Raw genomic sequence first — 17,960 nt, 5'->3', positions numbered from 1 at the left:
TTCCACCTAAGGAGAGCACAACTGTCCTCCAACCCTGTCTCAAACCTAATGAAGGCCTGAAATGGGATTAATCTGCCCTCATTCTTCTCTCCAGAGGTATAAAGCCCGAGCTTGTCACTCCCAGTTTCCTATTTTTAAGTAATTTGCCACCTTTGGTACCTTGCAACCCATTGGGTCACCCTTCTCCAGCGTGGTGCCATATGCAGGACACTTTGAAGAAAGGGCAGCTCTAGGGAAGAGGGACCCTGGCAAAGTTTAAGTTCCTAATGGCTGTTCAGTGTTATTTTGAAGTCTCACTAAAGGAAGGGAAGACGCCCGGGACCATTTGGTGTTCTCTAAGGCCTTCTGGGTCCTCCACCATGACAGCCAGAGGGGTGCATGAGGAGCGCTGCTACACAGAAGTTGTTCTGCATAGAGGAACCATTCTTATCAAAGAACTGATATTATCCTTCATATCAGAAGGATCAGAAATGGCATGCTAACAAGGGTATGTGCTCAAATTTGGAATTTGCAAACCTCAAAAAATGAGGCAGTTGTGCCACACTGACACGATGCTTTTTCTTTGCTCTGACTGGTATAATCTGATGACAGTGAAACATGGGAGAGATAAAGAAGATTTATTTTTGCTGATTTTATGCTGCCTGGCAGCATAAAAATACCAAATTTTATGCTGCCTGCCACAACAACAGTGCGCTTTTCAAGAGGTTCCTGCAGCAAGACTGATTTTCCAACTGGAGTACAAATTACTGCCTATGAATTAGGGAGCTGCCATCCCAAACAGGGTCCAGAGGTTTAGACTAAATTACCTGAGCTTGGTGATTTGATTTTTAAGAAGCTTTCCTACTTTTTAAACACTTGTAATCAAATGGTTGGTTTCATAGACTTGATTAAAATGGTAATGTTTACTCTTTCTAGGACTAATGTTTTCTCCTGCCTTAGTACCCAATTTGTTGTTTTATGCGCCTGCCTAAATTCCTCCCAAAGATAATATATATTTATTCTTGTGTTTGTCAAGTGAAAAATTGCACGTGGTTAATCAGTTGTTGCAGTTCATACTTTCCCCACAGAACAAAGCACATTATATATAGTATCTGCCAGATATGCTATGAAAGACAAAGATTTTGAGTAATAGCCATAAGATCTTCTGGTCGTTCCTTGCCAAATCAGTAAGCTACAACATGTTTGATACTACTAAAAACCCATTGCAGCACGTGTTTGAGACAGACCGTCAGAGCTGAGGAAGTGATTCATTTCAGGCTATGGGCTAGCAGCCGGCATGGCTGTATTCCCACCAACGGGGCAGCCAGCCCGCCCGTGCATGCAGAAGATGCATCCTCATCCTTTTACCAGATAACCTCATCTCCCACCGAGACTCCTAACCTCATGTTTTCACTTACCTCTCCCCCTTCTCCCCACATCTCACACTCGGGTCCTCCCTAGCACCTTTACCTCACCTCCTAACATGGACCTTGTCTCACCAAAATCACGCTCACCCTGCCCTTGCCCGCTCCCTCTGTCTCAGGCAGAGGTGCACATCTCGGGACCGGGTGGGTTTCTGCAGCCAAGCCGGGTGAGAGGCTGTAGAACCGATCAGCCCCTTTGCGTGCAGACAGGTCAAGGGAGATGCCTCCAGCCAGGCTGTCACCACTCACCAGGAGCTGTGTGAGGTGGTAATTATCCCCTGGCTCATCTGAGCTCCGGCACTTTAGGAAAGGTGGTAGCTGTTAATGACCTATCCCCCTTTGAAGTGGCTCGCAGAGCACCAGTGATACACAGTTCATCAGCATCTGAACTCAGTAATTGCTATTTATGTACACAACTAAGTGCTCAGGGACTTCTGTGTCAACCTCTGCTTTCATATCAAGCAGGCAAAATACTGCAATTCTTTTTCATGATAAAGACTTTTACAAGAACAGGACACGGACAGGACATCTGTTTCAGATGCATCGGGTTTCTCTGGGGGACAGCCCATATTTGTGTGGTTTTTGTTGGTTTGTTTGGTTGGTTTTTAAAAAAAGCTTTTTCTCCTTATCTGCTCCAGATTCTCTGAAGGGGTGTGGAAGTAATTTGTTCATTCAGAGAGAACCTCATTTTCCCTTTTTCTCACATTCTTTACCCCCTAAAGGAGAAAGCACGTGGAGCATAAAGGAGAAAGGATATGAAAAGGTGTGATGCACCTTTACGGGGATCTATAAAGTCTCCCATGTTTTCTTCATAGCTGAACTGAAACGGAATTAAAAAAATACACAGTTTTGTGACTTCCTGTACCTACTGCTTAAGGAACCATAGTAATCCTGTATGGGGTGCCTTAACAGATGAAAACTGGAGCACAACCGAACAATAGCAGGTCCTAAAATCAAGGGTTCTGATCCCCCCCTCAAATGTTCAACATTTGGTCCCTGTGTTGGCAAGGCCAGTTGGAAGCAGAAATCGCTTTACTGGAGAGGGAGTTATTGTTTGAACATAATAATCATCGCTGAAGGACTTCATATTGAGCTTCCAGATGATTTCTAGTCAAAACCAGATGAAATGCATAGAAATCGCAGAACACTTACATTCCTTGGTGTTAGGAGGCGCCAACAAACATGAGTAGCAAACCATCCCATATATGTTTCGAGGTCTGTTTTCCAGCATGTAGTAACTGAAATGAAGGGCAAGATGAGGCAAAACAGTGTAAATTAATATGCTACAACTGAGCATGGTTCAGCAGCAACCAATTACACTGAGATAAAATCATTTAAAAAAAAAACTTTTATAAGCAATTTGATGCAAAGATTATTCTTTTTTTTTTTTTAAGCTGCCTGAATAGAGACAGTGTTTCCCTTCTTCCTTTCCTCCTAAAAGGCAGTTAATCAGGCATCAAGCCTACATGACAAGAAGTAGTATCATTGCCTAAAACAACATTATTCTCCCTGCTGAGTTCAAGCTGCAGTTTACAGCATGCCCTGAAATAAGATTTTTCAAAATAAGGGAACGCTATTTTTTGAAGCAGTAATCTTTCAGGCAAGAGCACCAATTGGATATGGTTGGCTAATTTTCTTTCAATGTCCTTAATGTTAGAACCAAATCTGAGCCAAATGAGAACAAAAAATACAGGAAAACACCACCATTACAGGGAAAGTCAGATTAGGTTTTACAGAGAGGTTTTGGTTTTTTTTTTTTTTAATACTTCCTTGCTGTATGGTTTATAAGTTAGTCCTTGATAGTGGAATTACAGTGAGAAGGAAAAGTTTTCATTATTTGAAGTTCTGGGCTGCTAATAAAGTTAGTGTTGAAATAAGGTAATTGCTAATGCAAGAATTGGATCCACAGGCATGCTAATTAGTAAATTACATCAAAATCATACACAGTTGATGTTATGGATATATCCTTACAAATCACTTGACAGTCACTACAAATTTTAACAAAGAAATAAATAAATTCATAATCCATTCTATGCGGACAGGGACTCAACATAACAGACACTTTACACAATGGGGAATCTGTTTTCCGCTCTCACGTACCTGTCTATGCATGTGCAGTACGTTTTTTCTGGAAAATGTACGCATTGTTAGGAAATGACTGCTGAAACTGTCCAGCAAAATCAGTTGGCCATTAATGAATGACCCAGCCTACAAATAGGGGTCCAGCAAACGGAGTACGCAGAGATGCGAGGATGGGGCTGGGGGCCGGAGGTACCTCAGAGAGCAGGCAAACTGAATGTGGTTCCTCCTTTCTTTCTTACTGGTTTTAAAAGACTAGCCCTCACTCTTTCTTCTGAATGTCTCTTGTGCCCCATCTGCCACTTCACCCTTCTCTCAGGAGCAAAACTTCATCTTTCCACTCTTATGGGGGCCTGTGTAATGTTAATGGTAGCTCGTGAAGCGGCTAATAAATAAGCAGGGAACGACTGCCAAACCACAAAAAAAGAGTGGCAGGCCAAAAATACATATAAATCTATAAAGGAAAATACAGGACAGTTAGGATCCACAGTCTAATAGCCACAGTGGTTTAGGAAAGACAAACAGTCCTTCCAACAGTTAATTAAATCAAGCTGGTGGAATATTTCTTGGTTTTCACCACAATGCAGGATGGTGGAGGACACATAAAGAAAACTGAAGAGGATGCTCGTGGAAAGCAACTGTTCGCTCACATGAGTAGGAACCTCTGCAGCTGCAAACATTAATGATTCACCCCTACAAAGTACTGGCAACAGATTTGTGTTTCTGGCTACTTTGCAATGCACCAAATATTAAAGGCAATATTGGAAATATCCGATCCCTTTATATCACTAACTATGGAGAAGTGGCCCACTAATGAAATAATGAATTTTCATGGTGTTACTCTTCCACTATGAGGCTCATTATTCCTCCTTCCTTAGCACCTGCCAGGCCCAGATTTTGAAGTGTCACGGGAAAAATGCAAGAGTAAAGGCAAGACTGAAAAACAGACTTAAGCGTTTTCCTACTTAACACCATGGTCGTTTATCTCGGACTCATCTTGGTGGTGTCATGTCACACTCAGGGACTTCGCCCCAGGTTTAGGTCTACCCCCTTGCAGGGACCAGGGCACCTGGGACTGGGCGGGGGACAGATGGGGGCTGTTCTCGGCAGGGGACATTTTGTAGAGAGACAACAGGGAGGTGATGAGCACATAAGTGGAGGCGCTGCTGCCTTATCCAGAACTGCAGGGAAGGACTTCATTTCATGAGAAATCCACTGTCTTTTCATTCAGAAAACAAAGGGAAGAGCTCGTTCCTTCTTTTAACATACCTCAGAGAAGAGAATTGAACCTGGATTTGCTGAAACCATGGACAAACACATAAAAAGGGGAAGCGGCAGTAGCGGAAGCATCTCTGACTATATTTTAAAAGAAAATGTTCCCTTTGCAATTCCATCTTGTGAGGAGACCAGGCAGTTCCTCCAAGCATGAAGGAGACTTATCATATACGCTTGCCCTGTTCTTAATCCTCCGTGGGTTTTCACTTATGGCCGCTCCTGAAGACAGACGACCAGGCTAGAGAGACCCTTGCTGTGACACGTTGTGGCTGCTCCAAGTTGGTCGTGATTTCAGTCACCCTACAGGAACACCTAATGGATCATCCCAGTGAGGGAAATAGTCTGAGTCGCACCTAATTTCCGCATTCTTGACCTGTCCTGTTTACCATGATGGAAGAGCTTCTGGGGAGGAGCAGAGGATGAAGCCTGCAGTGCCCCAGGAGGTTAGGTCTGGGTAACTCCAGAGTTCACTGGCAGCTGAACTTTGGTTTTGAGGATCACAGCTCCAGAGCTAAGCCTTTAAATTCCCCCCTGGTCATAGTCTTGCAAGCTTTTTGTGAGCTTGACAAATAGTCTTATTCCTATTTTATATGCAAGGGAACCTGGACACAGACAAGCAGTGGATGACCCATGCTCTTGTACCAAAGGTCTCCTTCTTCCCTAAAACTAATTATCAATAACGGTGAAAAAAAAAAAAAAGCAAACCTTATTTTTCCCCTCCCGTTGACCCGGGGGCTTTTTGAGGTTTCCTGCCTGGGGAAGGGAGCACTCTGACAGCTGCCACTCACCCAGGCGCCTGGCTGTCCCTCTGCCACCAGGGGCAACGAGGAAGGGTGGCCAGTCAGTCAGCCTCTGCTCTGGTCCAGGGGCTCTGCGTTTCCCCCACCACCCCACAGGAGCAACCCCTGGGGTCTTTAAGATGCACAAGGAGTCAAGGCAGCTTCAGAGCTTCTTTTAGCCCGTATTTAATTTATCCCGAGAATTTAATCTCTTCGTGCTCGGAGTAAGAGGGTGTTTCTCCTTAACTGCTGGCCTCTCCAAACTATCCCAGGACCTGAGAGTCACCCACAGAGCGGCACACAGCCAGGCTCCGGCAGACCAGTTTCTGCTACAGGTTACACCTGTGCAAACATGATGTTTTGAGATTACTCCCCAAGCACCAGCTGTGCAAGCTGATTATTTTCAGCTAGCACCCCGCTCCCACCTGGGTGACCTCATTAGTCCTGACAAAAATTGCAAAACAGCAACTGTGGCCACTATTTAACTTTCTTGCTCTTTATGATGTATGAGGGGAAGTCAAGAGGGAGCTCTTTTCAAATCACATCATCAGTTTGCTTGGCTGGCAGCTAGACAAGTCCTCCTTTTTATTTGTAAACTGTGAAAATTTCACACAGACTCACTGATATAATAAACCTGGAACCTTGCAGGGCCTCTTTAACAGGGTTTCCTGCCCTATAAGTAGTGTGGGTTATACAGCGTCTGCAAAATGCACAAAAGCCAAACATCAGTAGGAATTAGGGTTCTAAACCAAAGAGGCACACTGGCAGAAACTGAAAAGGTATGTAAGGTGAGGTTGTGTTTTAGAGTATTTACTTACCCTACCAAAACCAAAAAATGTTGAGAAAGCAAACGCGTGCTTGGGTTTCAGACTTTGAAGGTAAGGTGGTCAAGAATATATTGCTAACAGACTCCATGTAGCAATTGCTTTCTCACCATTGCTATTAGATTTATACTGAGCATAAGAGACCATTAAAAAGATGGACTTAAACAGCATCTGTTTTAAGTGCCTTCAGCCGGCCCTGGAACTTGTTCTGACTCTGAACAACAGCACACACGCCACGTTAGCAGCTCTTTAGACCCCTTTCTGTTGGGCAGAAAGGACCCTGAGAGACTAAAATGCCTTGGTCAATCTCACCTAACAGCTATGTAAGCTAATTCTGTCAACTACTGACGAATTTGCCAGCTGGTCACACGTGGAGAGGAGATATTTTACGTTCCTAAACAAGCTGTAGTGCCACCATGGATCCTACAGAGTATCCAAGGCACCTTCATGGAGCTCGTTTGTGGGATGCGGGACTTACAAGGCGGCCATCTGAAGTGGCAGCTGGAGGCCACGCTGGATTTCTTAGAGCACCCAAAAAGGCACTGTACACCTGTGCTTGGGTACGTGAGCTGCTCCCTTTCCACCTCTAGTAAGAGGAGAAATTTCAGTTTTTCTAGTTGTTCCCAACAGTTTCTTCAGTGAGATTTCGGTAAGATTAATGATGTCTTGTGATACACTAAATTCACCAATGCTTTTGAAACATTATAAATGTATTGTTTTAGCACAGACTGAAAAGCATAATTCACAGTCAGCTAGGACACAAAGAGGCTGCCAGAGATTTTGACATTAAAAAAGTATTTTGCGGTGCCTTGGCTAGAGCAAAGGTCCATGGTTAAACCCTTACCCCGGGAGACAAGGACCACACTCTGCATCGTTCTCCTGATCGCCGGGTGTCAAGACTGTTGCTCGAAAAAAACCCTCGCAGTCTTTGTGCCGCCTGCATATCTGGTAACCTCCTCTGGAAAACTTCTCCGAAGGGCAGGGGATGCAGCCGTAGTCCTCATCTTTGGTGCCGTATCCACATGTCTGCAACAACACAGTCACTGAAAAGCAGGCTTGCGCTACCCACCGGCTTCTAGCGAAAGGGAATAGCCATACTCTGGCCCGTTGGCTTTGCAGCACAACGTCCTAACAAGGGAAAAGAGTTTGTTGTTTGGTCCCTTAGTGTCTGTCTGTCCTAAAAAGGCCATGGAGGGATACAAGGACCCAACATGCTGTGTCCTGGAGAGCAAAAAGGGGAACCAGAGCACCATAATCCTTGAAAGTGGCCCCCCCCCCTAGCTATTTATATCACCTTCCAGCAAGTCATGGAAGTGAATTTTGGCTGCTGCTTAGATAGAAAGTGAACTGAAAATTGAAAAATAGAGAAGAAAAATACAGGGGAAACACAGCTGCAGCAGGGAAATCAGCGATCTTGCGTTCATGCTTGAAGAGGCCAGAGGGAACATCACAAAAGGCAGTGTTTGTACGAGATTTCGTAACCCCTGAACTCACATGTCCCAGCTGAACATTACGTTTAGATTAAATAAAACTAAAACCAACTGGTTATTATTCAAATGTACTTGTTCAGGACTACCAACTGCGTGAAATTCTTGCAATAGGATGTTTATCCCATTAAAACCAAACAGGATTTCAGTAATTCATTTTTTAATAAGCAACAATTATCTGCTGTAAATCAAATGGTTACTTAGGAACTGTAATTTAAAATGTTGCAGAAGCATCCAAGTTCCTCCAGTGCCAAAATGTCTTAGTGGGAGAGCAAAATTAAATTCTCGGTGTGGGGGGCCAGCGAGCACACCAGACTAACCAATTTATCACACCATGCTGTAACGGCAGCGTCAGATTTTTAAATAACTATTGAGATGAGAACGGGCCGGCAGAGACCGTCAGTGAAACTTTTACCTTACGACTTTGACAATATCACTTTTAACAGGCATGGCGTACAGCGCACACGTGTACCCAGGACATGGCGTACCGGTGCGCGCACAACGCGGTGCCTGGCTCCCACGGCACACTCGCAGGCGTGAGCTTAAGCATCTCTGCCCTTCCCCAGTTTCTCTCTTATCCATATATTACCTCCGCGTAGCAAAGCGTTTGTTTTTTGGGTTTTTTTTTGCATTCGGTGCTCGATATGTGTCCCCCCAGAGGAAGCTGGAATTACCATGTAAGGCTCTTCGCCCGGCTCGCACTTGGGACAGTCGTGGCACATGCCGGTGGTCTGGTTGTAGTATTCGTTCTCGCCGCAGTTGGAGTATTCGGCGCTGGCGGAGTACACCAGGGAGACCTGTCACCAGAGAGCATCCCAGAGCACTGTCACTTCCACCGCCTTTGTCCCCCGCGCCTCCCCCCCCTGTGCCTGTCCCCCCTTCTGAGCCTCGCCCAGCTGCTGTGGCTCAGAAGGTGATGGGGACAGCATCGCGGGGGGAAACACCCCTAAAGCTCAGAAACAGAAGCGGTGCCACTATGTGGGATGGAGGCAGGAATGGTTTTCAGCAACCTGGTCCTCCTAAGAGTTTCTCAGAGCACTGATGCTTGTGCACAGCTACAGCTCCTCAAAGTATTGCAGGCCGTGATTCCTGACCTATTTGTTCTCATGCTCTCCTGTGCAGCAAACGCCTGAGTTTTCACCTTCACCTTCACCCTCACCCTCACTCCTCCCAGCTCTAACTGTGACTGCAAGCGACAATTATAACAACCTGAGACAATGAGCTGCATCAGGACTCAACCATGGTAAGGCTGTGTTCCATGTGACACCCAGGCAAATGATCTCTTCCAGCGCCTCCTGTCTCTGCCCCATCCCGGGTCCCCCTCCTCCTCCCCAGCAGCCTCAGTCTAAGCAGCACATGCCCAGGTGTTTCATTGAATGGAAACCGATCACTGCATCGGGGTTCAGTCCCTAAGTTGTCTGTAGCTGGACCATGGCAATTCAGAGGTGTTTGCAAAGACCCAAGGAGAACCCAGTTATCTTTGCATGCTGGAGAGATCTATACGCGCATAAATGCTTACCACCAGAAAAGGAAACACGTGAGTCCATTTACGTTCCCCCAGGTGAGCCATGCTCTCTTGATATTTTACCTGAAAAGATAGAATTGGTGACTGTTTATGAAAACGAGCAAATATTTGCGTGTGTTGCCAAAATAAGAACTGAAGGGCTCATAAGCAGAACAAAGGTTACAGGGGAGCGATGCCCGGAGGTCTAAACAAAGAGAGGGGGAGATGCGCACGTGCACCAACACACACGCACACACTACACATCCTTACTGCACACCTCATTCCTCTCTTCAAGAAGACCGATGGCATGAGGGAGCCCGGTCCTGCAGCCTTTATAAAAATCTGACAAAGATGAGGAATCCATTCTGAGCCCCGGCACTTCTTGGCTTGCTGAGAAATCTTCCCGTGGAGGAACCAAGGGCTCCCACGGAGAAAGGTCTCGACTGCTGCATGAAAGGGGGATGGGGATCAGTAGCCTGGCTTGTATCCGCACCGCTTAGTGCCTGACCCTGCTAGATCAGATTGGTCTAGGAAAGATCTAGCTGGAGCGGCCAAAAGCAGAGCCAGGGAGCGAACCGATGGCAAGCAGCCTGGGCAGCTGGCACGTCGGGGCTGCACCTTCCTCGCCGGCTCTTGAGGATCCACCACTGAGAAAGCCCAGAGCTGCCTTCCGTCGGAAATGTTGGCTGCTTTTTGTTCTCAATAAGCAAACTGCAGGTTTAAGAGGTAAAGCTCAAGGAAGAAGCCAAACTTTGTATTTGAAGTGCTATTACAATGGTTGGGGAAAAGAAAGGAAAAGAAAGGCTGCAATCAATCTCTGCTATAAACACACGTGCTAATTTATTTAATTTCTTCAAATGAATAGTTTTGAATAAGGCCTAATGTTACATATTCATGTACTGCATTTCTTTCTAAGGAGAAAAATGAGGCAGGAAAAGGAAGCACAATTTGTTTTGTTAGCATGATACAACATATTTAATGCTATTGTTGTAGCACATAATATGCCCTAGGGATTTTACAGCCTCAAATTGCAAATGTTTGAGATACAGTTGCAACACTTTGGTCCTAGCAGATGTAAACTACTCTTTTAAATTTTCCAGGTCTCAGACACCGCTAGGCTTTTAGTCTCCCAGAAGAGCACAATCACTGCTTTGTGCCACGTTCGAGCGTACAACCTACATGAGAGCAGCGCTCTAGTATTTTAAGCACTAAGTAGATTAAGCAAAGATTATATCACTCCAGCATCAAGCTATGAACTTGCTTTATACGTTCCTTCCAGCAATTGGGCTAGCTGAGACAGGTAACTGGGTGGGTGGGTGGGTGGACAACCTGAATTATGAGTATATTTGTTTCTGCAGGAAATTGCACTTTGAAACCTAAAAACAAAAGAGAATCAGAGATAGTGTGTCCTAAATCTGGAGGTGAGAGATGGAAAATAGTCATGCAATTGTATAAACTGTCAAACATTTAAGTTGGACAAAGGCTTTGGCTATGACAGTGCAGTTGCTTGGAAAAGTTCCAAGGATATATAGTCTTAACACATGTGTCTCTTAAACTGAATGCTAATTACAAAAGAGCTTGTTAGACTTTAAATATGAATATTATTAAGACTGTGTCACCACTGACACCGCAAAATCATCGTATTTATTATAAATTGGGCCTGAGCCTGCTCAGGACCAAAGCTTTCACTTGGTAAAGCTTGAATCTGTAACTTTACAGTAAGAATACGTCTTACAGTAAAAACATGCTTCAGTTGCTTCCAAGCCACCCAGATGTTTGCTGTTTGAGGTACTTGTATGCAATCATAGCCAGATTTGAAAAATGGAAATGAAGAAGTGTGGCCCACTAATGTACAATACAATCTTCTCCATCCATTTGGCACTTATTTACATAAAATGTTGAAAGTGTCAAGTTATACGTACATACACAAAATATTTTTCTGTCTCTCAATATAAATATGCACGTGAGGGTATGTTCTGTATGTAAACATAGATTTTTTTCCCCCCTGCATTCCATCATTATACGCAGCAATATGTCAAGCATATGGGAAGTACTTTTTTAACTGGAAAAATCCAGTTCAAAGTGCTGAATATGGCCAGATTGGAACTCTAGGGGAGGCTTTTTCCCCAATTTGGAATACCAAAATGTTAAATTTAATTAGTCATCCCCCTATTCAAGTACACTGCCATAAACTGGCAGTGTTATTTTCTGTTGGTTTTGGTTTTTTTTAACCTCCTTTGTAGTTAAAAAACCAAAATGTTTATTTTTACAACGCAGGATTGGGGGAAGGCAGATGCAGGAGGTTTCTGGCAGGAGGGCCACAGGTAGCTCCTCAGCTGGGACGATACCCGACGGTATTTACCAAGACGTGCCAGGATGCTCTCGGGCTTGCTGTCGATTTTCAGGCATGTTAATTTGCACCCGCACCCGCATATTATCTGTCATGCATTAATCCCATCCACACAACAAGGGATCTTCTAGAGCTAAGATCGCTTTTTTCTCCAGCTGACATTTGTGAAGACGTGCAAAGCTTGGGCAGTGAGCCTGTGTCTGCCAAGAAGCAGGAAAAAGAGTGACCAGTTATTACGGCCCTTAATCATTAAAAGCAATTAGTTCTTAATGAGCTAACAGACGCTGCACCTTTCCTTCGTATTCTGCTGTGCAAATGACTCTCTCCTGCGGGATGGCAGGCAACGGTAAGTGGGAAGGAGCGAGTGGGTGGATTTTTGCCAGGACCACGCGACGGCTCCTGTGCTATTTGGGATCTCCGGCAGCTCGTCCGCAGAGCCCTCCACAGATCCCGACTCGTGATTCTGCTTAGGCCGTGTGGGTGTCTCCGGAGAGGAGGTGTAGAACACAGACCCGTGTCTTTGTGGATCAGGTGTGCAACACGCAGCAAGCCTCGTCATGACTAGAGGGGGTTGCTAATTACAGCCATATTTGCCTTTCGGGGCATATTCGTTAATAGCTGTTAAGAGCACACACACAAGCTGACAGGAAAAGGAAGACTGTTTTCCCAGTGGCAACCGCAGCAAGAAATGTGAGAGACTTGTTGTCTCAGCTTCTCTCCTGTAGACTGCGAGGCACAAATTTGGCCTGGGGGAATAGGAAAAGAGACGCCTGGGACCCTATTAATCAAATATTTCTCCTCCCAGTCGAAAGGCCTTTCTATATAGTCTTTGCAGCTTCTTACCAAGAACTGGCAGATACAAACAAATAAATAAATAAATTGATCCCCAGGCAGCAAGTCCTTAGTTCACGCTGTCCAAAGGAGAAAAAGCATCATTCGCAGTCGTCAGCCTTTGAGTTCGATAATTTACTCAGATGATAAGGTAGTACTGCCATGATACTGTAAGTATCCATGTGTAAATGGAGTAAATGTAGGGAAGTAAATGTAGGGAACGTGCGAACAATGAGGTTACCCTAGCTGGTGGTCTAAGCTAAAGCTCACAGCTTTTGGTGGATTACTTTAATTCTGTGGCTTCAGTATTAGCACAGTGCAAAAGATAATTTCCTATCATAGACTTCTTGGTTTTAAAAAAAAGTTGAAAAAAGGAGGAAAACAAATACTGGAATTGAAGTACAGAAATACATGCTTCTTAATGTTGTAGAGAGGGGTTTTTTCTTGGTGTCTCTGCATTTCCTTAATTTCATCACTGATGCAGATATACTTCAAGGACACAAACCTTGTCTTTGCAAGAGGGAAAGGCACAACCACCGTGTCAGACAACTTCACCATTTTGATATTTCTATAAGCATTTATCTTCTGGCATTTACTAGGCAGCAGTTTGGTTAGCAGATCTGCGGTTACACATGTAATTCCTGAATAGCTGGCAAACCGGTCTCGATCACGAGTCCACATCCGAGATCTCCACCACTAGCAACAACAGCCGGGATGGACAGCAGAATGCGAGACAAAAGGTTCCACATAAATAAACGTGGGCAGGTCCTACGTACTTCACAGGTGCCACCAACAAATCCAGCGCTTGCCTCGAGTTCCCGGGCTTATGAGAGGAACCTCAAGAACCACCTTTTCCACGGATTATCACAGTTTTTTGCATGGGCTCAGTAGATGTTGTCTGTGTGCTCCTGATGCTGCTAAATCCTTCCCAGCTGCAATAAGCATATAATCCTTGCTGCAGGGCGACACAGGTTTCAGAGTTCTGTCTGGCTCTGGCCTCATGAAAAAAGATGTGGTCTGAGTTTTTCTTTCAGGAGGAAAGAGGGTTCCCTGAGCCCATCACTGAATGACAATGATGGCAGCACAAGCTCGGGGGGAGAATAAGCTTAGAGAACTATAAGCAAATGGAAACACAGGGATGACGAAGAAAACTATTTTGTAGCCTTGGTTACAGTTTGTATTGCTGTGAAAAAATATTGCACAGAACAATATTACATTTGTAGGACGACGCAAACTACACTGTTTCCCATATCTGTTTTTTATCACTTTGACCTTGCAAATACCTTAAGAATTACCTTGGAGAGAGATGTAAAAAGCGTTAAAATGATACAACTCTCTTCTTCCTTTTACCTCAAACATCAAAAGGAAATGAGAACAGCTCAAGCTACATTTAAAACTTAAACTGCCTCTGTGATCTGGCAACTCCATCAGAAAAGTAATTCATTGCTTGGGCACAGAAACAAGATTTTTTCCAGTGGGAACTGCGTTGACAAGAGAGGACATAAAAGATTCCGTAATTTGTTAACGGGGGCACCATACACTGAGGACATGGGGCAGTCAAGCCTAATGAAGAGCTGTCTGTCTCTTAAAGACTCTCCTATCCAGAAGCTTCATCTGGAAGTCCGTAGTCTTGGAACCTGCTTTCTCACCTTACATAAAGACACGGGTTGGCATTGGCTCACGTGTAGACAGGCCATCAGCTTTCTGAAAAGGTTTTCAGGGGGAAAAAAAAAAAAAAAAAAAGGCTACGATGCAGGAAAAAAGCATCCAGCTGTCCTCTGGCCCCCTTACTACCCGCATGGCCCCAATTCATCCTCCTCTAGGATGATGTTGGCCTCATCTGCCAGCAGCATCCCTCCAAAACCTAACCCCATCAGACCAGGGCTGCCAGAGGAGCATGGCGGTCTCCATCCCCACCACAGGCTCCCCCTCCCACAGGCAAACTTCCCTCCCTGCCGCCCCAGCAACCCAAGCCACTCAGGGAGATGAGCAGGGAGTGAATATGGGGTGGCTTTTTGGGGAGGAAAATGGTAAGTCGTTGATCCCGCAACCTGCCATTGCAAGGCATCCGCTTCGGTGACGTTCCCGCTAGAAAGGCTGATATTTTGGTGGGTGAGTGATGCTGTGGGGAAAAGGCACTCATGACCTCCTTCTATGGAGGCTGCTGCAGTTGGTGCTGCTTCATACAAACAAGAAAGTACTCATCAGGGCAAAAATGTGAGCAGGGACTTGTACCTCCCCCAGTCAAAAGGCTGCCCTGACCCTTAGGCTAAGTCACATGATCTCTTTTGTTTTTTATAATTAAAAATAAATAAATAAATAAATCTGGGATTTGTTCTGACACGCAATTAAAAAAAAAAAAAATCAGAAAACTTCTATTTGTAATGGGGAAAAAAAATCTTGACTCTTTTGGCTGGTCCCCATAAGGATTTTCCTCAGTGGGAGAGGTTTGCTTTCCATCTCTCCGAAAATAAAATTTTTCTAAGGTGATTTACAGGAAGAAGACTTCCCTGTTATTTTCAAACCCCTCCTAATGTCTGCCGGGAAGTGCTACAACTGACATATTATTCCTACTGGTTTGCTTGCTTACTTGTTTGTTTTAGGGGGAGGGCTCAGGCTTTTATTTTAAGAAAAGCTGGCAATGGTGGTGGTGGGAGCAGAGCTGCTGGAGGCACATCGTGGCTGCGCCGTGCTCGCCCCCGCAGAGATCCTGCTCCCCTGCCCAGGTGAGCTCACCCCGCTGCCAGCTCGCAGCTGCCGGAGGGCACCCCAGTTTTCCATGGAAATCATTGGAAGATGGATCTTACCTCACCATGAAAAATCGTACGTTAGGCTCCCCAGCCTAATAATTCTAAGTTAACGAGCAACAGTACAGTCGTTCACCGTCTACTGGCTCGTCCCAGTGCCACATCAACTCTGTGCTTTCTCCACCACCGCTTCCTAAGAAGTTTCCCCATCTGCCCCTACCTGAGGGAGAAGAAATTTGGCTTCGGAATTTTGCTTCCAGGGGAGAGGTGAAATTGCTAGTACGAAAACAACTCATTTTAGATTCAGAAGCTCTCCTTAGTTCCTCAGAGAAGTATTACTTTCCATTCAGAGCAGAAAATTAAAAGCTTATTAGGAAAACACAAACCACCAAAGCAACGATGATGTTTTTCTAACATCTTTTCCTTTTTACCGAGCTTTATGCTTTCTAGATGACAGATAACCTAATAAGAACAGTCTGGGTCTTGGCTTGCATTATTAAGATTGATAAGGATTTGAGCTCACACTTTGCTTCCGTTTCTCAGGGTCTGATCCTGTGAGCTGCCGAGTACCTTCAAATCTCACAGTACTTGAGAAACAGAGGATTTTTAGCAGTGTGCAAAGACTGGCATCTTTTTAATACACTAAGAGTTGACGGACAGGACAGAGGTGGAGAAATTTAGAAATACTTTACAGGAAGAAATTGAAAATCCTACAGCGACCATCACCAGAATTTACTGAAATTGTAAACAGAATAGAAATCCCATGGTGACCATCAATAAATACTGCCTGCTCTTAGCTCTGCAGCACATTTGCATTTCTTAGCTAAAAGCCAGAAAATTGTTAGAGAGGTCAACACACAGTTCTGGTTTTTCCACGGTTTACATAAAAAACCCCCACCATCTGAAATACTGCATCTTACAGGCAGAGTAGCAGCAGCTGGGGGGCTGTGGGAGGGGGCTGCGGCAGAGCATGGTGGTACCTTCACGGGGGGTGAACCTCCCCTGAGCAGGTCGCTGCGTGGGGGGGATGTCATTGGGAGTGTCCAGGCCGTGAACTTTCTTTCCCTCTACAAGTGCATGAAGCAACAGTGCAGCAGTTTCACCGTGTCTGGCAAACGTAATGAAATCGGTGTTTGTCAGTGTTAGGTGGTGGCCATGTATGCTTTGGTACTTGATTTTAGAGTCCCAGAAAAAGCCTCTTGTTTGTCAACAGGCCTCTGTCATGCAGACAAAGGGATACATACGCTGCCAACAAACATTAGGTTTTTTTATTATTCTACTTTTTGCATAACTCTGTTTGAAGGGAATTTATTATTTTTGTAAACTAAAGGCTGGCCGCATTTAAATTCAAAACTACATCCCGAGCTGCCGGGGCCACCATTGTTGGGAAAAGCGGGAAGAGGGAGGACAGGGAGGGGAAGTTCTCCGCCGGGAACGGGGGCCACACAGCGAGTGGGCGCCGTGCCGGGGGATGCTCAAGGGGAGAGGTGGCCGGGGAGGCATGGCACGGGCTTGATGGCCCCTGTGCCCCAAGCAGGGGGATGCGGGGTGGCACATGGGAGCACCCCCACCACGTACGGCCATCCACCCACCCATCTCATGGGCGTGGGTCCCCCCGGGGGGACAGCGAGGGGATGGGGCGTAGAGAGGCCAAAACGCAGCTCCCGGTCCAACGGCAGGCGGAGAAACATGCCTGAGCAACCAAATCCTCCATATCTGTGGGTAGCTGCGAGCTGCGACCTGCTGGGGCTGCTACTGGTGCCAACCACCACGCGTACAGGCGGGAGGAGGAACAGCCACCACCTTGGCCAACAGCAGCTGAAGTCACAGTCCGCTATATGGACGCGCCTATAGAAATTGCGTGTTTACAGGCACGCACGTGTACGCAAACACGTCTATTTAGACCCACGTGCCCCTAGAGGGCCTGACTGTGCCTCACATCTCTGTTCAGCCTGTATCTCCCGAATCGCAGATCGTGTCCCTGTGGAGGGAGATCTCTGTGCTCAACGTGCCGCGTGGGGTTACAATTAGTAAGTAGGTTGCCTCCGCTCCTAGGGAAGGAGGCAGAAATGGCTTTCTCTGTTGGAATACTTTCTCTTTCGAGTCGATAATCATAAAATCTCTTCATAATTTCTCTGAGGCCCTCTTTTTTTTTTTTTTTTAATGAAGGTGTTTATATTCCTAATTAAGGAGTGCATTAAGCCTAGTGGTACCTTATCTGATAAACCTGTTACGAGGCTATGTCAAGCCGAGCCTTTCAAAGGAGCAAACTAGTTTTAAAAACTGGTTATCCTCTGGGCTGGAAATGTGCAAGCCAAGAGCTCACAATTAACTCGGGTTAATTACAAAATACCAGAAATGTAATAATGTATTTAAAAATATAACGCAGGTGCTAATGACCTTTTTTTTTTTTTTTCCTGCCCCCCCTCCTTTTTCCCCCTCTGCAGGAGCTAACAGCCTGTCACTTTGCTCCCAGTTAACACCCCCCCACACTCCACAGGTGTTAACCACCTTTTTCTCTCATGTGGCGGGATTGATTAGCATAGCAAGATTGATCCAAGAGTGACTGCTTCTGCCTTGCAGATAGCATGGCTTTCACTGCTGCTTTTTGCGCCTGCTGAAGAGGCAAGGCCGAGCGATGTTCACTTCTTCTAGGTCTATTGGCTGGTCTAATAAAAAAC

The 17,960-nt window shown here is 45.4% G+C and overlaps 1 protein-coding gene across 2 annotated transcripts in view; it reads right to left on the bottom strand.

Moving 5' to 3' along the window:
• The window catches only part of EDAR (ectodysplasin A receptor), a 72,195-nt gene that overhangs the window by 16,631 nt on the left and 37,604 nt on the right, over positions 1-17,960 (bottom strand). For both annotated transcript variants that reach the window (XM_054187737.1, XM_054187744.1), the window contains exons 2-5: positions 9,367-9,435; positions 8,522-8,644; positions 7,205-7,386; positions 2,556-2,641 (exon numbers count right to left, since the gene is read on the bottom strand). In XM_054187737.1, the coding sequence (XP_054043712.1) occupies positions 2,556-2,641; positions 7,205-7,386; positions 8,522-8,644; positions 9,367-9,417 (442 nt within the window). In that variant the 5' untranslated portion in view covers positions 9,418-9,435. The remainder of the gene's footprint in view (positions 1-2,555; positions 2,642-7,204; positions 7,387-8,521; positions 8,645-9,366; positions 9,436-17,960) is intronic.

Source organism: Rissa tridactyla, chromosome 1, assembly GCF_028500815.1.
Source record: "Rissa tridactyla isolate bRisTri1 chromosome 1, bRisTri1.patW.cur.20221130, whole genome shotgun sequence".
Taxonomy (NCBI): Eukaryota; Metazoa; Chordata; class Aves; order Charadriiformes; family Laridae; genus Rissa; species Rissa tridactyla.
The sequence above is the reverse complement of the archived record's forward strand: the minus strand, read 5'-3'. Positions and strand labels throughout refer to the sequence as shown.